The sequence below is a fragment of the Arvicola amphibius genome, chromosome 4, assembly GCF_903992535.2.
Source record: "Arvicola amphibius chromosome 4, mArvAmp1.2, whole genome shotgun sequence".
NCBI classification, from domain to species: Eukaryota; Metazoa; Chordata; class Mammalia; order Rodentia; family Cricetidae; genus Arvicola; species Arvicola amphibius.
This window is the reverse complement of record NC_052050.1, coordinates 148,283,805-148,307,260: the sequence shown is the minus strand read 5'-3', so window position 1 is coordinate 148,307,260 and position 23,456 is coordinate 148,283,805. Positions and strand designations below refer to the sequence as shown.

Here is a 23,456-nt window from a genome sequence, read left to right as displayed (position 1 = left end):
GAATTCCTTATCCTCCTACCTCATCCTCCCAAGTGCTAGGTTCCACGTGCCGCCTTTCCCTGCTTGTTATTGTCAAGGATTCTAAGTGTGACGTGGATGCTGGCATGTGTCATTCTAGAGTGATGTGACTAGAAACTCCTTAGGACAGGGTCTGCATCTGAAATGCTAAAAAGAGACACTTTCTGCTGCTGTGCTGTTCTCTGAAGATGCCAAACACGAATGTTTCATTTTATTTCATTTACTAGGAAAAGCTAGTAATTTTTGTGTTTGGGGAGTCTGAGTCACCATTTGTGGCAGAGTCATTAGACAATACATTACACCATTGAAGAGGTAGGAACCTCTCTTCATCTGAAGTGTCAAAACACAAAATCCAGTTTCAGCTTTCAGGGAAAGTAGGTAGCTCTTATATTTTTAGGGAGTGGATGTGATGTTTTTCAGGCTTTATTGAAAGGAATTTGGGAGATCAGTTAAGGGTCCTCTTCAGGGGAACCTATCTTTGAAAGAAAGCTTTAACTGAGTGAAGCCTACGACATCATGTAGAAATGGTCAGAGACCACAGTAAACTTGGTGGAGAGTAGGGGGTGGTGAGTCGGTTCCAGAGAACTTCAACTACCACACGGTGATGCACAGCTGTGGCCCCAAGTCTTCAAGACGGTCAGAAGCCCAAGGTCCCCTTGGCTACATAGTGACCTTGAGGCCAACTTAGGAGACAGAAGACCATAACTCAAGAAAAGAACTTTTAAAAAATAGTGTATATCTATATCTATGCATGTATTCAAAGAAAATAAAAGTTGGATGGGTGGTAGTGACACAGGCCTTTCACCCCCAGCACTCAGGAGGCAGAAGCAGGCAGATCTCTATGAGTTCGGGGCCAGCCTGATCTACAGAGTGAGCTCCAGGCCAGCCAGGATTGCACAGAGAAACCCTGTCTCGAAAACCCAAACAATAATGAAATAAAAGCTAGGTAGGGTGGCTCACTACTTAATCCCAGCATTCAAGACCAGTCTGGTCTGGTCTACATAGTGAATTCCAGGCCAACCAGGGCTATATAGTGAGATCCTGTCTTAAAAATAAAATAATGTGTGTGTGTGCACATAAAAACTACAAAAACCTCTTGTAGTGACACACACACACACCATCTGCGCACTATGCGCTAGAATCCACTTCGTGAGCTTCGGGCAAGGGGCTGGAGGTTGAGGAAACACACACAGAGACAAACAGACACACGGACCTCCAATCACTGGTACAAAGCCCTTCTTTAATAGCACCATGGAGGCTTAAATACCCAGTAGTCAATGGCCAACAGGTGAAAATCCCATCCTCTGATCCTCTAGGCAAGGCACAGCTTTTAGTAGCTTCAGTCAGAAGGCTCTAGCAGGGAAGAGCGGCTGAAGGCCAGGACTCCAGTTGGTCCCAGCATCGTAGTACTCCACGGCAGGGACCTTCTTACCCAAACTTCATCTTCCATAAATGTGCTTGGGGCCACAATTCCTTCACATTCCTGGTTTAAAATAGCTGTGAGTCTGTCCAAAAACAGCCTGAGAATGTTTGTCTTCACTTACATACATGCAGGCAAAACACTCATGCATATAAAAAATCATTTTTGAAAAAGATATCTCTTTCTCCATCTTCTTTTTATAAACTCCACTGTCGGTTCTTTTTATAAACTGCCTTTACTTCATATCTAAGCCTCCCCATTCCAATATTAAATAAATATCTAGTTGTATCTTTTCTTAGTCTCTTTAGAGTTCAGTTTTTACTTTTAAAACTCATTTGTTTTGATGTCAGCTAAGGAATATAGCTCTTCTTTTTAAAGAATGTGTTCTTTATGCATGACATTTATGCAGTGCCCTCGAAGGCCAAAAAAGGCCTCAGGTCCCCAGGGCCTGGAGTTACAATTGAGGCAAATGTGGGTGTTAAGGGTTGAACCTGAGTTTTCCGGGAGAACAAACAGTGCCCTTGGTTGCTGAGCCGCCATCCAGCCCGTGTCTAGCTTTTCCCCCTTCCCGATAGCCAGTGCTGAGTTCTCTCAACATCATTTATTAGATGAGTCAGTGTTTACTGATCTTCAAAATTCTGCTTGCGTGCCATCAATTCCCTCTTATGTAATACCGCATCAGCTCTCTACTGCTCTGAACTTGGACATCTATAATTCTTAGAAAGTTAACATTTGTCTGTCTGCATGGCATCATCTGGCTCATCAGGGTCTCAGTTAAGGAAGCCTTACCACCTTCTGTGCTCCAGATTGTGGGACTATTTCTTTTAAGGTTTGTTTTGAATTGTGTGTGTATATGTCTGCATGTAGGTTTATGTGCTTGAGTGTAGTACCTGAGGGGTCCAGAAGAGGGCGTGGGATCCTCCAAAGCTGGAGCTACAGGCAATCTTGAGCCACCTGACAAGCGTGCAGGGAACCAAACTTAGGTGTTCTGCAAACACAATGTAGACTCTTAACCACCGAGCAATCTCTCCAGTCTGTTGTGTGTTTATTTGTACATTTTTTGTTTCACCTGAGCTTAATAAAAATAAATAATGGGAAAGGGGAAAATCCAAAGTGTTTTGCTTGTCCTTATAGATACAAAGTATCTTGAAGATGAGAGACAGTGTTTAGAGTGGGAAAGAGTGCCGATTCCTTCTCCTCAGCCCAGCACTTTTACCATCGATGAGGACAGTGGTTAGGGCGTGAACACAAGGTGAAGTCATGGTAAAGTCTTGACAGTAGTGGGCATAAGAAACCTCAGTAGAAAAGGGAATCACTGGGCTGGAATTGGTGTCAAAGGTAACATAAAAAAAGACTAATTTCCTCCCCAATCATAGCAAAGGACAGCCATTTCGCATGTCACCAGCTACTCTCCCCAATGTTCTGGTGATTTACTTCTTTGTGCAGCATATCCAAGAAAGCCTGTCACCAACCCCTCTCCTGTCACTGAAAAGAAACAACCCAACAAGGGAGAAAGCCACTTAGTTGTTTTTTGTTCGAGCCCCTCTCAGCCCAGGACTGTGAATGAGGCTGCCTCTTTCCCTTTATCTGTCCGTGTAATCTAGGATCCTTACGGTTGGCTTCAGCACACAGTAGCACAGAGTTTTCTGCCCACATTGACACTTGTCTCCCGAGCAGGTTGTCCTCCACACCAGGGCCAGGATGGTCTTTAAAAAGTCCTGTGTTTGGACTGGCAAGATGACTCAGCAGCAAGTAAAGTCACTTGTCCCCAAGCCTGGTGACCTATGTGTGATCCCTGGGATCCACAAAGTAGAGACTCCGACTGGTTGTCCTCTGACCCCCTCCTGACCCTCCCTGGCATGTGCACTTATACATCACAAATAAATAAATATGTAAACATACATATGTATATATGTATGTGTGTTTCGCATACATATATACATGTGTAGATACATACATACTTTAAAGTGGCCCCGCTCAGTTGTCATCGTGCTTCCCTCATCCTTGCCTGCCCCCAACCTGCTGTCCTTCCCACCGTGAGAACTGACTGGGATAAATGCCTCCCAGGGTCGCAGAGGTCATTTTCCCTGCCGGGATCGCCGTAAACCCTTCCCTGCCCACGCTCTCGTGCGGTACTAGTCAGCAGCGCGGAATCATTACTTATGTCGTTTCTGATTGGAGTCTGTTTCCGCCACTGTGCTGACAACCCAGCTGTGCTGTAGCCACCATTTCTCTCATACTGCATTGCTAACGAAGGAGATGCCCTGCAACGACTCGCTGGGTGACTATTCTGGTTTATAGCCTACCCGAGATAGAAAGCAAGGTTTCACTTTAAAAAAAAAAAAAAGTGTTTTAAGAGAAAGAACAGTGGTCCCAGTTTTGTTTGTATTTGGGGTGTGTGTGTGTGTGTGTGTGTGTGTGTGTGTGTGTGCGCGCATTGCAGGTTCCCACAGAAGCCAGAACAGGGCATTAGACAGCCTGACGCTGGAGTTACAGGTGGCTCACAGACACCTAATGTAGGCGCTAGGAGCAGAACTCAGGTCCTCTGGGAGAGCAACAAGTGCCCTTAACCATGAGACATAACTCCAGTGCCCCCAAATCTATTTTGATTTTCATCTATATATTAATACTAATCATATTCATAAACTCTCCTTCAGTAGAGTGTTATCTTCTGTCTTGAAAGCAGCCTTCCGTTTGTCTCACATGGAACCTACATAGAATAACCATCTTAAACTATGGTAGGATATATCAGTATGTATTTTGCTTAATTTTTTTATAACTTGCATTTTATATATACAGCTCAATATGTTTGTAGGCTTATTTATTATATGTTATTTTCTTATTTGAGAAGCGTGTAACCACAAAATACATTTTGGAAAGGAAAGTTTATAGATTATACCACTAATATCAGTTAGTGTGTGTTACTTTTTAACCTCCCCCTGCCTCCGTGCTAGGGATTTAACCCCGGGTCTCATTTGTGCTAAGCAAGGATGCTACCAATGAGCTACATTCTCAGCCTCTTTTTGGTCTTTTTATGTTAACTTTTTATACTGCCATAATCAAACTGTATATTAAAAAATTTGTATTCTCTCTTCTTCCACCCATGCCTAACTGTTCGCATGTGAGATGAGCCTTCTTCATTCTGCCCAATGCAATAGGCACTTAGGAAAGAACACACTATGGGGCTCCCCTGTTTGTGCCTCCCACCACACAGCACAAAAGCAAATCTGGTTCCTTGACAGTATTTTAACAGAATAACGCTCCCAGCCCTGCCCGGTGTGTTCCTTGTAGTGTCTCCCTCTCCTGGGAGACAGCAAAACTTGTCTCTCTACTTCTTCGCTGTTTTCTCTGCCCATTCAGTAGTAAAATATTCATTTACTGCATTCTGCAGTTGCAGAGATGGAGGTCTCTGTCTTCTAGTGGGAGAGCACAGGCCACACCTCCTAAAGGATGGATGAACAATGAAGGGGTGAATGAATGAATGAATTGGGTGATAAGTTGAATTTTGAGGGGCAAGAGAGGTGAATGAGGTCATAGAGGAAGGGGTGCTCTTCTGCAGGATCAGGACAGCATCCTGAGTGTCACAATGGAGCAGATTCCTAAAGGGAGTAGTGGGGGCTGTTGGGGAGAGGGTTTGTTCCTGGCAGGGTGGGATGGAGTCAGCAGACACTGTGTTAGTTACGTTCCATTTTGCTGTGAAAAAATACTGCGATTCCATTTAATTGGGCTTATTAAAGAGTTAGACTCCATGGTGGTGGCACAAAGACATGGCAGCAGGAATTCTCCAGCAGTGGAGAATTCACAGCTTGATCCGAAAGTAGAAGACAGCAAAACAAGCCTGGAATTGTGCCAGTCTTTCCAAACCTCGAAGCCCACCCCTATGACACACCTCCTCCAACAAGGCCATGCTTCCCTGTCCTTCCCAAACAGTTCCCCCAACAAGGGACCAAGTATTCAGACGTGAGCATATAGGGGCCATTCTCATTCAAACCATCAAAGAGATCAAAGCCCCCAGGTTATTAGACTGTGATTTGTGAGTTCAAGTAGTGAAGAGCTGGGATGAGGGGTGACTGGGACCACAGTGGTCAGGGTGGGTGGTGACCTTAGCCCAGTGAGGTCTCTGGTCTTTCCTGAGAAAGATGAGATACAGCGAATAGTGACCAGCCCGCCCCTGCTTGCTGCATTTTCTGTGCCCCTCCTCCGAGGCTCAGTAGTTCTTCCTTGGTCACCCCCAGGAGGAGTAACCTTGTTCCCGAGTTTGAAGACACATCTTTCCTTTTTTTTTTTTTTTTTTTTTTTTTTTTTTTTTTTTTTTTTTTGGTTTTTCGAGACAGAGTTTCTCTGTGGCTTTGGAGCCTGTCCTGGAACTAGCTCTTGTAGACCAGGCTGGCCTCGAACTCACAGAGATCCGCCTGCCTCTGCCTCCTGAGTGCTGGGATTAAAGGTGTGCGCCACCACCGCCCAGCTCTGAAGAGAGCATCTTTCCCACACATCAATGTAAATGAGCTTCTCCCTGTAACTGTCACGCAGTGAGATCATACAACCTGTGTTCCAAGGAGCCAGGACATTCCAAACATTTTAAAACATGATATAACTTAGATGTATTCTTTATCTGTTACGCATTTGAAGAAATCGTTCTCTGAAAACAGCGACCAAATATATTTTTCAAACTGCATACAATACTTCATCTAAAATGGCATCCTGTCGATCTGTTGGCATTAAACAATCTAGAAGCCAGCTTTGTATTTTATCTTTTATTTCTGGTTGGTTTGGAGGGGAGACTAATTATAATCTTCCTTGAATTGCTTTGTGGTCAGGTCTGTCGCATGCTAAAGACAGATCCCATTAGCAGGCTTTAAACACTTCTGAAAGAATTAGCTGTTACAGGTACTCAATAGTGATTGATTTCTTTGTTCTCTTTCTATAGGAAGAAAAATCACAGCTTTCCCAGGCTGGGAGAAAAAATATGGAATGTGTTGTACCATTGACTGAATACAACCTAATGAACTGTACTGACCGTAGTTCCGAAAGCAGCAGCTAACTAACAGTCTCTTCAGACTTCAGCCTCATCCAGCACTTTCCAGACCAGACTCGCTGTTTGCAAGAACTCTTGGCCTCCCGAAGTTAGCAACCTCAGACTCTGTTTATTTAAAATATCTCTGTGCAAGAAAAGTACCCCAGAGCCCATTCTCCAAAATGGCCATGGATGGGTATTTGTGGATGGTCATTTTGGGTTTTATTATTGCTTTCATCCTGGCCTTTTCAGTTGGTGCCAATGACGTTGCCAACTCCTTCGGAACCGCAGTGGGCTCTGGCGTAGTGACCTTGAGACAGGCATGCATTCTGGCTTCGATATTTGAAACCACTGGCTCTGTGCTCCTGGGAGCGAAAGTAGGGGAGACCATCCGGAAGGGCATCATCGATGTGAACCTCTACAATGACACCGTGGAGACGCTCATGGCTGGGGAAGTGAGTGCCATGGTTGGTGAGTAGCTCTGCCCTCCGCCTCCTCTGACCCACTGCCATGCCCCTACGGGAGGGGTCTACGTTTTAACTGTTGAGAGGCTGGTTTAATGATTTGTGTTTACGATACAATTTTCATTGCCTGTGCTTTACGGTTTTAACAAGCAAGCATCCATTTTCTCAAACTTTTAGCCATTTAAAAATACACCTGAGCCTCAGAATACCACGTGTAGAATATTGCTTTGTTGTTTTAGGGAGATCTTAAACTTTCTAAAGAACATATATTTATATACATATATACGTATAAAATCAGTGACTGTGTTTTAAAGTTTACCTATAACCAACCTTGAAAGTTGGTTTATATTTTTATAATGATTTTTCATTGTGTATGATGGAATGTTTCAAAAATGTAGCTATAATAAAAAAAATATTTAGGAGTTTGAGTGTGCCTCTGGACTAAGACCGCTTGCCTGGCATGCATGAGGCCTGGAGAACAACCCTGAGTACTACGGTAGTATACTTGGGAACAGTAATATGGCTGAGTGGCAGGATCTGTCCTTAGCATGCTCAAGACCCTGGCTGTCTCCGGTGCCAAGAAAAGAAAAAAGATTGATTAATTTAACTTTTGTTGTTTCAATTTACAATTTAACCTGTAGTTTCCTAATAGCCAAGTAAAATTGAAATTTTTTTTTTAGGTCATTAAGGCAGTGTTTCTCAACCTGTGGGTCGTGACCCTCTGAAGGTCACATCACCCTTTCATAGGATTGCTTAAAACAATAAAAAAAAAATCCCCAGATATTTGCATTATGATTTTATAACTGTAGCAAAAATTAGTTATGCAGTAGCAGTGAAAATAATTTTATGGTTGGGGTCACCACAACATGAGGAACTGTATTAAAGGGTCGCAGTGTTTGGAGGGTTGAGAACCACTGCATTAAGATGTCGTGAGAAAGGGCTATTGAAACTACGGGAGGAATAGAAACACTGACAGGTTCAGAACCTTCCCCGAGTGAGTCTCTGCACCTAGGCGATGCCATTTGCGCCTGCGCACTGAGAACTCCCTGTGGCGTCCTTGGAAGAGCTGAGCAGTCTGTCCCCCACTGCGGTTTCAAAAGCGGCATAGCTTGTCCACTTTTCCCACCCGCGGCCTTTGGCTCCTTATTCAAAGAGTAAAGGATTGTTTTTTTCTTAACCTCAACTAGCATTTGGGTTTACCAAGGCAATTTGAGGGTTTGTCTGAATAACACGATTGTTTTGGTTTCTCTCTTCTCTGGGTTTGTTCGGGGGTGGTGGTTGCTTCTGCTGTTTCCTTTCTGGTTTGTGGTTAGATGAACTGGAGAGCTCCTTGGGTTGGGAATTTGTATGACCTGATTTTAAAGACTGAATTCCTTGCGAGCCGGAGCCATCCGAACATAACACGACAAGGTCGCCGGGCCGAATAAGGCAAACGCCTTTAATCCCAGCACCTGGGAAGCAGAGGCAGGCGGATCTCTGTGAGCTCGAGGCCAGCCTGGTCTACAAAAGCTAGTTCCAGGACAGGCACCAAAGCAACACAGAGAAATCCTGTCTTGAAAAGCCAAAATAAATAAACAAACCAACCATGACAAGGTCTGTCTTACTCCTCGCGGTCTGCGCTCCTCCTCAGCTCTTCTCATTCTCCTCGGTGTGTGTCACTCTGTTCTGTTCTGACTGGTCCCCGGACCTAGGGCCTCTGTGCTGCCTAAAAGCCTGGTGTCAGAGGTAAGTGTGTTAAGGAGAAGATCCTGTCAATGTCACCTAAACTTCCCGAACAAGCTATCTTTTGAGACCCTTTGCTTAGCCCTGTAGAAAATCAACCCACTTCATATAAAGCCAGCAATGCTTCCAAAAACCTGAGAATTCAAATCTGAGCATCGGCTCATGGAGATACCACACAATGACAAGACAAACCGTTTCTTCAAGCCACCACAAGAAGTGCACGAAACTGTCAAGCCTCCTCACCCTTCACTTCCTGTTCTCACTCAGCACCCTACCCTTCCTCATGCCCACCCCTCATCCTCGTGTGATCCCGAACCTTTGTTTGCCTTCTACTTAATCCTCCAGACACCACTTACTATCTCAAAGGAGCCTGTCTCCCATTTTCCCTGAGTTTCTCTTGATACCTTTGTTCCATAGCCCATCCGTTTTCCTTTTTGTAGGATGTCATTGTCTTTCAAGTATCTTTCTTCAGTTTTCTTCTTGATGTCCATGTGACTCTGTATCCCTTCAGCAGTTCCCAGGGGTCAGGTGGCTCCTGTCCACTGGCTGCCCCCGTGTCGCCCCTGCATCACCCCCGTGTCGCCCCCATGTCGCCCCGTGTCACCCCTGTGTCACCCCCGTGCCTCCACTGTGTCACCGTGCCTCCACCGTGTCACCGTGCCTCCCCCGTGTCGCCCCCGTGTCACCCCCGCGTCGCCCCCGTGTCACCCTGTGTCACCCCCGCGTCGCCCCCGTGTCACCCCCTCGTCACCCCCGTGTTGCCCCCGCGTCGCCCCGTGTCTCCCCGTGCCTCCCCCATGTCGCCCCCGCGTCGCCCCCGTGTCACCCCCGTGTTGCCCCCGCGTCGCCCCCTCGTTACCCCCGCGTAGCCCCCGCGTCGCCCCCTCGTCACCCCCGTGTCGCCCCATGTCACCGTGTCTCATCAGCTGTGCCTCGCCCTGTCTTCTCATGATCCCACGTCTCACTGTCACCACTAAAGTCAGCAGTAAAAATGGTGGCAGCTCTCAGGAAGGAAAATTCCATTGCGTGGGACAGGGTGAGCTCAGACCATCCTCTGACATCACCAGGTTAACTGTATAAGAATATTACAAGACCATAAAGTTTATACTTTTACATTACAGTTCTGAGCAAGGACACCTGATCCTGACTCAGGTCTTTTTTTTTTTTTTTTTTTTTTTTGGTTTTTCGAGACAGGGCTGACTCAGGTCTTAAGTGTAAGGCAAACCAGTTGCTGCTGATCAGGTCACAGAGGTGGGGCCTAGGGAACGGTCCAGAGAAAGGCGGGTGCTACCCTGGAGACGTGACACCTTACGGTAGCACATGGCTGATTCCTTCTTCACTCAACACACACTTCAGAGATGTATATGGTGCCCCCCCCCAGCCTCCACTCTAAAGGTCCGCATGCCTGGCCTTCGCCGGAGCTGCTGTCCACTTTGCCTCACGCCTCACACTCTAGGACCTATGTGGCCTTAGATGAACCTGTGCCACTCAGCTGTCTTTGAAGAAGAGGCCGGGGGGGTGCTTAAGGACACGGCTACTGCCAGGCAACCTGATTTTCCCAGTTAACAGTGGGGTTAGTGGTAGTCCACTTTATCAGCCCAGCCTTTTGTTGTTCATTCTGTTTGCCCTTCTTAGCAACGGCTGCTGAAAGGGATAACTCCCAGCTGATACTCTCAGTGTTCCCTGGCGTGTAGGACCAGCTTATGAAAATGGCTTCTATGACCTACAGCCTAGAAAAACATCAAGCGTAGAACACGAGGCCAAACTCAGAGCTCCCAGTAATATTGCAAACAAGATCTGAGAGCAATGCCCAACTTCAGGTTATACCAGTTCCAGGTTAGCTGTCTCATTGTTGATTTCTTTTCACATGTGTGGCAAAAGTCAAAGGGCCATACAACATGTTACTCTCTTACACGGACCAATATGGCCTGTTAGTTTGTCTCCAGCTTGTCTCATTATTGGACTACAAAACAGAACAAAACTTCCTCCCAATATACTGCCTTTTAAAAATTTTTTCGTGTATAATGTCTTAGTTGCTTGCTCATCATAACCAGACTTTCCAGCAGCCTCACCAGTGATGGCTGGTAATCACTCTGAGTGATTTTTGTCAGGAGGTTGGTGTTTTGTAAGAAAACAATCCATAGAAAATTAAACTCAGGTTGTCTTAGTTAGGGTTTCTGTTGCCGTGAAGAGACGCCATGACCTTGGCAACTCTTATAAAGGAAAACACTGGGCCTTGCTTACAATTCAGAGGGTTAGTCCATTATCATCATGGCAGGAGCATGGCAGCGTGCGGGCAGACACGGTGTTGGAGAAGTAACTGAGAGCTCTATATCTTACACAGGCAACAGGAAGTGGACTCGGACACTGGGCATGGCTTGAGCATGTGAGACCTCAAAGCCCGCCTCCATAGTGACACACTTCCTCCAACAAGACCACACCTCCTAATAATGCCACTCCCTATGAGATTGTGGGGACATGATGTTGTAGATACCCTCCCCCTGCCAGGCATCAAAGACACTGTGTTGTGTATCTGGGGTTTTAACTCATCTTTCCATCCACAGGTTCAGCTGTTTGGCAGTTGATCGCATCCTTCCTGAGACTTCCAATCTCAGGAACTCACTGCATAGTCGGCTCTACCATAGGGTTCTCACTTGTGGCGATTGGTACCAAAGGCGTGCAGTGGATGGAGCTTGTCAAGATTGGTAATTGGCATCTTCTTTTACCTTTAGCAAGTAAAGTTTGCCTTCTCTAGAGTAAGTTTTATTAAAAGTTACTTTTGTAATACTTTCCCCTCAATGTTGAGGGTTAGAAGACCAGTATTGTATAGGCAGGTAATGCATTTTCTTTACAATTTCCATTACTGGGGCAAGTTCACTGTTACTTGTCAGTTTTAGCTCCACTCTTAAAATGTTACAGCATCATCTAGCTTTTGAAATCAGTAATTTTTTATTTATTTTATATGCATTGGTGTTTTTGGCATGGGTGTTGGTTTCTCTGGAACTGGAATTACAGGCAGTTGTGAGCTGCCATTTGGGTGCTGGGAACTGAACCCGGGTCCTCTGGAAGAACAACCAGTGATCCTAACTACTGAGGCATCTCTCCAGCCCCCTGAAATCAATATCTTATTTGTCCTTGCCAAGCAGAAGAAACTTGCATTTCACTGAAATCAGCAGTGTCTGAGAAAGACTAGAGCTAGGCCCAAGTGAGGCAAAGCCTTAAATCCAAGAGTCAATGTTTAAGGTCGTGGGGAAGCCCAGAATAAAGCCCCTTTTATTGACTTCCCTGAGTCGCATGGTGCTCAGGTCTGCCCCCTGGAGGAAGCACTGTGGTGTTCCTCCCCATAGTGGTCCATCTACACTAGACAGTCTCTGACAGTCCTCTCAGGGCTCACTCCGAATAGATGGTGCCATCGCTGTCCTGCAGGGAGTTCATTCTTTCCTAGAACCATCCTATCCTTAGGAGCTATAGCTCACAATGATCCCTGGCCTGCCAACCAGGGGTGCGGGCCCCCACAAAAATCACCGTATGTCCCCAAGCTTCTGGAATGACTGCTCTCAACCCCAGCTCATTAGAACTACCTGAAGGAGCAATCAAGAAGGATCTACACTCCGGTCTTACTCTGCACCGCCAGAAGTCTGGGGGCGGAGCCAGAGCATCACCCGTGTTTGGAAACTCCCAGGTGGTTTCTGGGTGTAGCCAGAACCAGAAGCACCCAGTAGAGGCTAACACCAGATTTGTAGTTATCAGATGTGAGGAAGGAAAGCACCAAGTTGGATATGGTTAAAGGAAATAGAACGTGACCTACCTTATATGTAGCCCTTGCTGTTGGGACAACAGACTCCACATGTATTGATAAAAGCAAGAACGTGACTTAGAACAACGGTTCTCACCCTTCCTAGGCTGCGACCTTTCATGTAGTTCCTCGGGTTATGGCGACCCCCAGCCATAAACTTGTTTTGTTGCTGCTTCATAACTGTAATTTTGCTACTGTTATGAATCATAATTGAATCATAATGTCAATATTCAATATGCAAACTATCTGCCATTCCAAGGGGTCGCGCCCCACAGGTTGAGAACCCCTGACTTAGAGGGAACTAATTCGTAAACTGAAGCTAGAGTTCAGGAACCTCAGAAACCGACCAGCATAACCAGCCATATGTGAGTGTGTTTGGGCCTGAGAACTATGCATGAGGGCTCTATATATATGCATCCTGGGCTCTGACGCTGGCAGTGCTGGTAATAGGTGTTCATATAGGCAATATATTGCTTCCTGTGGTAGTGTTTAAATATACTTGTGTGTGAATAATATCATTCACTGGATTCTTTCTCAATCATTCAGTGGCTTCCTGGTTTATATCGCCGCTTCTTTCTGGCTTCATGTCTGGTGTGCTGTTTGTGCTAATCAGGATGTTCATCTTAACCAAGGTAAGTGAGGCTGCTTTCTTCATTTTATGTTTGACTATTAAATTTTAGAACGAATTTTGGTGCTGCTCAGTAGAAACTAGTAACGGTAGGTCAGTGGGAGAATTGTTTCTCCATTGCCAGGTTGCCCTGGAGTTTGAGCAAGAGGGTGACCATGGGTAATCAGAAGCCTCAGCGAGGGGCCAAGCCTTGCCAGAGTTAGCACACAAATGGTGCTTCCTGGCTCTATAATTTAGTTCGTTAAACGACACTCCCAGAAATTGGTCTCAGATCTCAAAAATGAAAGGCGATTATTTCCTGGTTGTTAAACAGAATATAATAAAAGTGTTGAGATTTTTGAAACTGAACCATTAATTAAAAACAGCTGAATAATCTCCTTGCCCAATATAAATTGCGGTCCTGGTCAGGGTGACTCTAGCTGTGGTGGACAGTGACGGATGCCGTGGCCAAGGCAGCATGGGGAGGAAGGTTTTGTTACACTGACTCTTCCAGGTCACAGTCCTTCACTGAGAAGTCAGGACAGGAACTCAAGCAGGGCAGGAACCTGAAGGCAGGAGCTGATGCAGAAGCCATGGAGGGTGCTTCACTGGCTTCCTCCTCCATGTGGCTTGTTCAACCTGCTTTCTTACAGAACCCAGGACATGCTCTACAGGTCCGCCTTCATCCAGATATTATGGCGTCAATTCTTTATTGAGGTCCCTCCTCTCAGATGACTCTAGCTTGTGTCAAGTTGATGTATAACTACCCAGCACAGGTGTTTTTCAATTTTTTTAAAATGTAGAAACACTGGCTTAAGAGTATATATAAAAAAGAAACACAGAGATCCGTTTTGTCAAAACATAACAAAAAATCCAAAAGATTGGAGTTGGAATTCACAGGGCATGGTGGCCTTTAATCCCAGGACTTGGAAAGGTAGAGGCGGGTGTCTTTGAGGTTAAGTTCAGCCTGATCTACATAGTGAGTTCCCGGCCAGCCAAGGATACATGGTGAGGTCTGTCTCAAAATAAATAAATAAAATGAAATTTTAAAATAGTAGAATTTATTGAGCTCAGTATTCTGGCAAAAAAAAAAATGACCATCATTTCTTATTTTGACTATCAAAGACTTATTTGCAATGTCTCTTTTATAACTATTTTTATTCTTTAATTTTTATATAATATTTGTACTTTATGTGACACAATATTATATTTGTGGACGTCCAAAACCTTCTGGAACTCCAGTCTCAGGGTTCCAGTGCACTTGTCCGACCTCCATGGGCTCTGCATGCCTACAGTGCACATAGACATGTGCAGGCAAAACATACATACATATTCTAAAGGTCAAATAAATAGCATTTAAATAGCATTCTAATAGCTTAGAGGTAAGTTCATCACAGACACGTAGCCAAAGCCTGGAATTACAAATAAACATTGCATTTCACAAAGAGCCCACAAGTCTTATTAACTTTTAGCAGCTGAAGATTAAGTACTATACCCTATTAAAAGAGTTTGAAGATTGTAGCACGTGTAAAAATGTTTTCTTTGTATAACTGATTTACTGTTATCGTGTATGGGAGCACACGTGCCACGGCGTGCTTGTGGAGGTCAGAGGACGACTCTCAGGAGTCACATGACATGTAGACATGGAACTCAGATCGTCGTTATGAAAGAGCAAGTGTTACCTTCCGAGCTGTCTTGCTCTCCCCGTATAGGGGATATGGGTGTTTTGCCTACAAGTGTGTCTGTGTAGCACATGTGTGCCTGGTGTCCACACAGGGCGCTGGATTCCCTCGAACTGGAGTAGAGACGGTGGTGAGCTACCATGTGTTTGCTGGGAATCTTCCTCTGGAAGAGCAAGCAGCCAGTACTCTTACCCACTTCAACCCTGCTTTATATATTTTAATATAGTTAAAATGTGCCTAGCCATAGAGTCATTTAAAATCTGCCACCCAAGCCAGGCGGTGGTGGCGCACGCCTTTAATCCCAGCACTCGGGAGGCAGAGGCAGGCGGATCTCTGTGAGTTCGAGACCAGCCTGGTCTACAAGAGCTAGTTCCAGGACAGGCTCCAAAGCCACAGAGAAATCCTGTCTCGAAAAAACCAAAAAAAAAAAAAAAATCTTCCACCCATGCTATGATGGCTGTCACTTGACTCTAGGCCTCCGAGGGGAGAGAGCCTACAGTTGTTGAAGGTGGAAAGATGAACGTAGCCATGTCAGCTCGTGTGACTCTCTAATGTGCTGGCGACAGATGTGTAGGGGAGATGGCCTCAGCCGAGGCAGCAGCTCGCACCGTGTTGCTTCCCTGTAATCAGGACCCCGTCTCTTTGTTTATGTTGCTGCCAGATGTTCTCGGTCCTGACACCCCACTCTGCTCCTTGTCATACAGGAGGACCCTGTTCCAAACGGTCTCCAGGCGCTTCCTCTGTTCTATGCTGCTACTATAGCAATAAACGTCTTCTCCATCATGTACACGGGAGCACCAGGTAAGACCCCTCCATGGAATATTAAATAAGGAGCATGTAATAGTTTAATATCGTTCACTTGCTTTGTAGCTAGCATTGGGGTTGGTTAATAGTAAGAAGCCTTGTTCCTGTTATCGTGGAGTAGTAAAAACAATAATAAGTGCATTTCCTTGTTTTAAATACCAAGAAGATGCATGAAATACAAAAACAACAGGCTCTCAAACGGAAATCCCATTCTGCCGTCACCCACATAGGCTGCCCTGGCAGCCAACTGAAACGCCACGTCTTGGACCATGTTCCAGTAGCCGCGGAAGCAGGAGGAAGGTGCATCACACATGTGGTCCAGCTGTCAAGGATGGGAAAGATGGGCCAGAAGTTTACAGCTGTGAATACAGAAATTCCTGGGGCATTATCCAACCATTAGTCCCGGACCTAGCGATTTCCTTTTCAGAATTACTCCTTCTCTTCCTGTTCTGATTTGGGGTGGGGTGGGGAGCATCATGGCATGTACCTGCCATCCCCCTGCCACCCCAGACCTTGGCCTTGGTTAACCAGTTTCAGGGGAGCCTGGCAATACAATACTCGCAAAAAAAAAAAAAGAAAGAAAAAGAGAGAGAGAGAGAGAGAGAGAGAGAGAGAGAGAGGGAGGGAGGGAGGGAGGGAGGGAGGGAAAGAAAGAAAGAAAGAAAGAAAGAAAGAAAGAAAGAAAGAAAGAAAGAAAGAAAGAAAGAAAGAAAGAAAGGTGTCTTTGTGTGTGGCTGGTCGGTCCTTTGGAGTCATGACCACTCCTGTGTGAGTCCTATAGAAACCTGAAGTAAGAATCTTTTCATACACATTGTACCTTAAAAAAAATAGCAAGGCTGGTAATGATTGTTGGTGATCAAACAGCCCCTGACACATACTGAGTTTGTCATGTGCCGGGTACCATGGGAAGTGCCCTGCCTCCACTGTGCGTCCTTTTAAGAAATAGACCGTGGTTGTCCTTTCTTATCTATGCATGCTTTGCTTGTTTTTTGAGGCAGGGTCTCTCTACTTAGCCTTGGTTGTTCAGGAACTCACTATGTAGACCAGTCTGGACTCAAACTCACAGAGACTCGCCTGCCTCTGCCTCCCACATGTTGCTATTAAAGATATGCTCCAACACACCTGGCCTTTGGATATAGTCTTGCCTAAACAGTTGCCCACCCAGATGCCAACTCTGGTACTGGGACCATTGAATGAACAGTAACCCACAGCATCCTTGTGTAGATTTTAATATTCCTAACAACAGGTGGCTCTGAGCATTAAGTATATAGAAAATATAGAGATAACTATAAAAAATATTGGACGATTTTTTTAAGAGAATTTAGAGAAAGAATTTGTTATATTCTGTATGTGCCAGGTTGCTTAAGGTGTCTTACATGGCAGTAAAATGTCATAACTGAGACACTGGAGTCCGAGACTAGGTTCCTGGTGTAAATTCTGGTCCTTAGCTTTGCTGGTTACTGTAACTAATTCTGAGGATCGATTTCTCATCTTCAGAGTGGCATTGGTTATGATAGCTCCATCTAAAGATCAGCTCCATGGATGTACATATGATTTCTTACGACACCCCGGTGAGGTGTTCACACCTCAGTGTCTTGCCACCATATAGCTCCCCCCATTCCCCCAGAATAATCCTCTCTGCCAGCAAGATGGCTGTCTTAGCAAAGATGCGGCAAATACATAGGAAAAAGATAAGTAAAAGAACAAGAAGCCATGCCAAGACGCCGGGCAAATGTAAATAAACTGAAAGCTTATAATAAAATCACAGTTGTCTCCTGACATTTGAAAAACTAAAAAGCAAGACTAGAAGGCAGAGAGAATGCAGTGACACACAGTGACACACAGTGACACACGGTGACACACAGTGACATGGTACACAGTGACACACGGTGACACAAAGTGACACACGGTGACACACATCAGCTAGGGCAGAGTGAGGCCACAGGCTAGTCACATCAGCATCCCATGAGGTAACAGAAATGCAGGGTGTCTGCTCTGTCTCTGGGCCTAGTGCTCTGCGGTCTTGTGTTGTTTCCACAGGGGCCTCACGTGACAGTTCAGGGTCTGTAACACCAGGGACTTTTCTGTTTTTTTTTTGTTTGTTTGTTTGTTTGTTTTTTGAGGCAGGAGCTGTCTGTGTTGCCCAGGTGTTCCAGAATTTCTGAGAGTAAATGATCCTCCTGAGTAGCTGGGAGCACAGAAGTGAACCACACCTGACAAGCAACCGCTTTTGCCATAAACATTTACTTCTTTATGGTTCTCAAGTGATGAGTGAGAGCTCTTAGAAAGTTCTCACTGGCAATCTCCACTCCATTTGTGAAGTGTGTGTGTGTGTGTGTGTGTGTGTGTGTGTGTGTGTGTGTGTGCGCGCGCGCGCGCATATGCAGGGACACATTTGGCACAGCACACGTGTAGAGGTCAGAGGCCAGCTGTCAGGGGTCACCCTCGAAGGCCTCTCTTGTTTCTGCTGTTGCACAGCTACCCCAGGCTGGCTGGCCTGGGAGCTGCTGGGAGCTGTCCTCCCCCCACCTCTCTGCTCTAGCATGGTGGGATTCCAGATGCTTGGCCTTGCATCCTGATTTTTTTTTTAATGTGAGTTCCTATATGGGACTCAGGTCGCACAACAAGTGCCTTCACGTCCCCACCCCTGCGCCACATCCCTGGCCCTGCTCACTCTTCTGTCAGCAAATGAATGCTCAGACACAGCCTAGCCTGGTTTCTGAATTTTCTAGAGCAAAGCTGTTCTTGAGGCATGACTGCCACAGCAGCCTCCTCCCCATCCCCTCCCTCCTCTTCCTCCTCCTCCATCTTTGTTTCGTTCTCCTTCCCGTCCTCTGTCTTCTTCCTCTACATCTCTTTCTTCTCTGCTCTTTCTCCCAGTTCTAGCTGCTTCTTATCCAAGCCCAAGGAAGTCAGCTCCCAGGAAACTGTCAGGCCCCACAGTCTTTGTAAGGAGGCCTCTGGGCTCCAGGGCTGACTGCAGCATCCACGCTGTAGAGAGGCAGAAGCACCGAGGTGACACCGTCTCCAGTCCCATCAAGGGCTGGATTCAAAACAAAGTTCTTTACACTTGCCTTCCCCCCACCCCAGCACCAAAAAATATTTACAGACGCAGCCTGGTCTGAGAAAGCTGCTGCTATATTTTTAAGATTCCAACTGTAGAGCAAAATTAAGAAGCACCATATTTATTTCAAAAGCATGACTCATTTTCCTGAGTTTCCCAGCATTCCTTGTACATGCATGGTTCTTCTAACGCTTTAAAATGTTGGTCTAAAATAAAGCAAAACCTAACAATAGCATTGTTTACCATTTGAGGAAGGATAACAAGAAGCAGGGAAACCTGTGTATGTATCTGTGTTCACATGTGTATTACTATGGGACGGTGTCCACAATACATGGTTAAATGATATTGAAAGCACAGAAGAGAGTATGTAGTATAATTATGGTTCTGTTAAATGGACACCTTTTGTTAAGGCAGGTTCTTAGGTGTAGCCTTGGGTGGCCTGGAACTCGTTGTGTAGATCAGATTGGCCTCTAGCTTGCAGAGAACCATCCACCTCTGCTTCCTGAGTGCTAGAATTAAAGATGTGATCTCTACTCCCAATGGAAGTGAACTAATTTTTTTCCTAAATTGAATTTTTTTCAGACAATATAGTCTGATCATTGTTTCCCTTTCCTCATCTCCTCCCAAATTATTCCCCACTTCCCCCTCCATTAAACAAACAAAAAACAAGAAATACAAATACACACACACATACAAACAAACAAAAACATACATTCACACAAAATAGGAAATCATAATATACAAGCAAAAGACCAGTAAGACAAAAAAAATGCCCAAACAAAGCAATGAGACCCCCCAAAATCACAAAAATACCATGGAGTTCATGGGTGTGGCTGTGCTGTTGTGTGTGGAAGGCACTGATTCCTTGGTATCTTCCATCCTCTATGGCTCTCACAATCTTTCCACCTCCTCTTCCACAGAGTTCCCTGAGCTCCGAGGTGCAAAGTTTGATGCATCATCCCATTTAGGATTGATGGTTCCAGGGTCTCTCACTCTGCACATTGTTCAGTTGTGGGTCTCTGTGTAGTTCTCATCAACTGTAGGAGAAAATCTATGGGTAGAACAGAATGCCATTTGAAGTGATTTTATTGCCATGTTCCTTTAGCAAAATATGGTATTTGGTTTTCCTGTAGACCCATGTCTTATCTAGTCTCAGGTTCTCGGGCACCTGAACAGTGTCAGGCTTGGGTTCTGTCTCATGAGGCTTTAAATCCAATCAGATAGTGGTTGGTTACTCCCGCAACTTACGTGCCACTATGTCACCAGTGCCTCATACAGGTAGGTCACCATTGGAGATCATAGGTTTTATAGCTGGGTTTACATTTCCCCTCGGGTAGTGTGCTTTCCAATACCATGAACACGAGTCAGTCCGGGGGAGGGGGGATAAAGGTTCTAGTTAGATATCAGCTTGACAATTTCCTGTTCAGTGAAATATGTAGGTGTTGTCTTCAGCATTAGGGTCTTACCATTAGTTTGTGCAACCAATAGCCTTGGCAATAGCCTGAGTTTGGAAGTGTTTCTATGAGGCCCCCTTTGGCCAACAACTCCATTAGATATAACCCATTCCTGGTTAGAGGATAATAATAGAGGTTTTATTTGGTGGAGAGAGATGTCTAGTTGGGGCATTGTTTCCCCCATTATTTGGCGACTCCATCTAGATTTCTTCCACACATGTATGTATTTTAAGAAGCTTCTACTGTAGTTGGCTTCCATATAACCCCCTCCAATGGCCCTTGGTGTTAGTTGTCCCTCCCTGCCTTCTCTCCCTTACCCCCTCTTCCAACTCTCAGCAACAGTTTGCACATACCTAGAAAATGCCCGGAAAGACACACAACACATAACCTCCTCCTTCCCCTGAAAAGGGTGATAAGAACATTTTATATTTGTACATCTTACAGTTTGCTGTAGTCATGATAATATTATTTTTAAAGGCTTGTATCATGTGCAAAATTGGAACCAAATGCCTGCGTTGAGTCAGTGCCAAGGAGAGCTGTCGGGAGGAGTAAGCAGGGGAGACATAGACTGGTCAGGGCCAAAGCTTGCTAGTTTTAATTTGTTTATTTTATAGATTCTGTCAATGATTGCCATATGTAAAAGATGAGATGCAAAACAACGATGACAATGAAATTATTAACATTTCTTCTTTAAATTATTAACATGCCATTTCTTCTTCTTTGGGGGGTCTGGAATAGAACCAGAATGTCCGAGGTAGCACTAAATCTCCGTTGACCGTATCTTCGTTGTTTAGAGGCGCAGAAGATGAGAAGCCATTTAGTAGTGTGAGCTGAAAGCAAGCTCCAGGCTCACATTGCTGGCTCCTGGCAGCCGCTTTTGGCTGAGTGAGCACAAGCCATTCAAGCTGTGCCCTACTTTGTCCCTCCACAGTGGGAAACAGCCGTGGTGCCTGGTTGCCCCCTGAAGTTGTAATTATTTGAAACAATTTGAGAGCCTCACCAGGAAGACAATCCAATGCGAAGCATTTTCTCCAAATGTTTGTTATATATGAAGCAGCCCCAAGTATTGCGTTTAAAAGAAATATTTTGCCGAGTGTGTGCAGTGGTTGAAGCGTGTTCCTCGTTTTGTTTTTATTGTTCTTGAGACAGGGTCTCATGACGTGAAGCCCCAGATTGTTACCCTCATGGTTTATTGAGCTGCTCTGGGATCAAGTCCGTGGGCAGAACTGGAGAGGACCTGGGCTGGGCTGGGCTGCCAGCTAGCACAGCACAGCCTGAGGCGGTTTTCAGTCCATGGCTCCCTGCTGTCCCTGGACTTTGGGAGTGGATCCATCTAAATGTCTAAACCCCAGCAGCCACCTGCTAACCATAAGCAATCCAGGGAGGTCTGTGTTTTGTTTTGACTCTTTGTGAACATTCCTGCCGACCTCCTGTGTATGTTACTCGCTCTTTAACCTCTTACCATTGTAAAGATGCATAACAATGCTCAAGTCACTTTGAGCAGATTTGCTTGTACACAACAGTTAGAGCAACATCAGTAAAGCTTAGCTTTTAAATTTAGAAATGCTTCCAATTTACACAAATGGCATTCTTAATTATATATATTTACAGTTACTATATATTATTTATTATATTAAATATTTATTTAAAGCCAGTAACACACATATGTGTTATATATATATATATATATATATATATATATATATATATTTACATTATATAATGTATATGTGAACTGAAACCCTGGAACACATGCCCAGGCCTCTGGCTTCCCACCACTGTTTCTGGTTCACACATTCTCTTGGAAGCTTGTGACCTGGTGAACCAATCGCTGCTGTTTCTCTCTGAGCATAAGTAAGCAAATGGTGCAGTCAGCTGGGTGGAAAACACTGGGTCTCATCTCTGCAGAACTTGTTCTCACCGCTGATGGCTGCCTCCTGTGCATGACTGTGTATAGCTAGTTTACATCTCCATAATGACGCATGCATTGGCTGATTTAAAAATTCCTACCATTAGAAATACTGTTGGGGAAGGAGGCGGAGAGATGGCTCAGAGGTTAAGAGCCATGCTGCTCTTCCAAAGGACCTGAGTTCAGTTCCCAGCACCCACATCAGGTGTCTCACAACCACCCTGCCTTAATTAGGTTTCTTTTTTTAAATTGATTTTTATTGAGCTTTACATTTTTCTCTGTTCCCCTCCATGCCTCTCCCCTCCCCACTTCAATCCTTCTCCAAGGTCCCCATGCTCCCAATTTACTCAGGAGATCTTGTCTTTTTCTACTTCCCATGTAGATTAGATCTATGTAAGTCTCTCTTGGTGTCCGCATTGCTGCCTAAGTTCTCTGGGATTGTGGTTTGTAGGCTGGCTTTCTTTGCTTTATGTTTAAAAAGCACCTATGAGTGAGTACATGTGATAATTGTCTTTCTGTGTCTGGATTACCTCACTCAAAATGATGTTTTCTAGCTCCATCCCTAAATAGGTTTCTATTGCTTCAATGAAACACTGTGACCAGAGAGCAAGTTGGGGGGGGAGGAAAGGGTTGATTTGGCTTACACTTCCACTATACCGTCCATCATTGGAAGAAGTCAAGACAGGAACTCAAGCAGGGCAGGAACCTTTAGCCAGGAAGGGTGCTGAGGCCATAGAGGGTGCTGCTTACTGGCTTACTCATCATAGCTTGCTCAATCTTCTCTCTCTCTCTCTCTCTCTCTCTCTCTCTCTCTCTCTCTCTCTCTCTCTCTCTCTCTCTCTCTCTCTCTCTCTCTCTCTCTCTCTCTCTCTCTCTCTCTCTCTCTCTCTCTCTCTTTCTTTTTCAGACAGGCTTTCTCTCTGTAACAGCCCTAGCTGTCCTGGAACAAGCTCTTGTAGACCAGGCTGGCCTCAAGTTCACAGAGATCTGCCTGCCTCTGCCTCCCAAGTGCTGGGATTAAGGGCGTGCATTACCACTGCCTGGCTTCATCCTACTTTCTTATAGAATCCAGAACCACCATCCCAGGGATGGCACCACCCACAATGGGCTGAGCTCTCCCCTAGCTGTCGTTAATTAAGAAAATGTCCTACAGCTGGATCTTATGGGGACATTTCCTCAACTGAGGTTCCCTCCTTTCAGGTGATTCAAGTTGACATAGGATTAGCCAGGACAACCCTGTGACTCCAGCTCTCGGAGGATCCAACATCACTGGCCTCTACAGGCACCCAGACTCACATATGTGCGCAGGCGCTCACAGTGCATGCTCACACACTCCCATACACACATAATCCCACATGTGGATACACGCACATGCACACGTGTTTGCTCTTATGATTGAAGAAAAATTAGAGCTGAGGTAAGAGAGTCATGTATAGGTGTTCATGTGTGAGCATAGATGTTAAGTTCCGCACCTGTAGATATTTCTGAAAGCACCTGTTATT

General features: G+C 45.2%; 1 protein-coding gene across 4 annotated transcripts in view; it reads left to right on the top strand.

The window, feature by feature from the left end:
* Positions 1 to 23,456, top strand: part of Slc20a2 (solute carrier family 20 member 2) — a 96,026-nt gene that overhangs the window by 57,379 nt on the left and 15,191 nt on the right. For all 4 annotated transcript variants that reach the window (XM_038327399.1, XM_038327400.1, XM_038327401.1 and 1 more), the window contains 4 exons: positions 6,366 to 6,923; positions 11,203 to 11,343; positions 12,981 to 13,066; positions 15,428 to 15,524. In XM_038327399.1, the coding sequence (XP_038183327.1) occupies positions 6,635 to 6,923; positions 11,203 to 11,343; positions 12,981 to 13,066; positions 15,428 to 15,524 (613 nt within the window). In that variant the 5' untranslated portion in view covers positions 6,366 to 6,634. The remainder of the gene's footprint in view (positions 1 to 6,365; positions 6,924 to 11,202; positions 11,344 to 12,980; positions 13,067 to 15,427; positions 15,525 to 23,456) is intronic.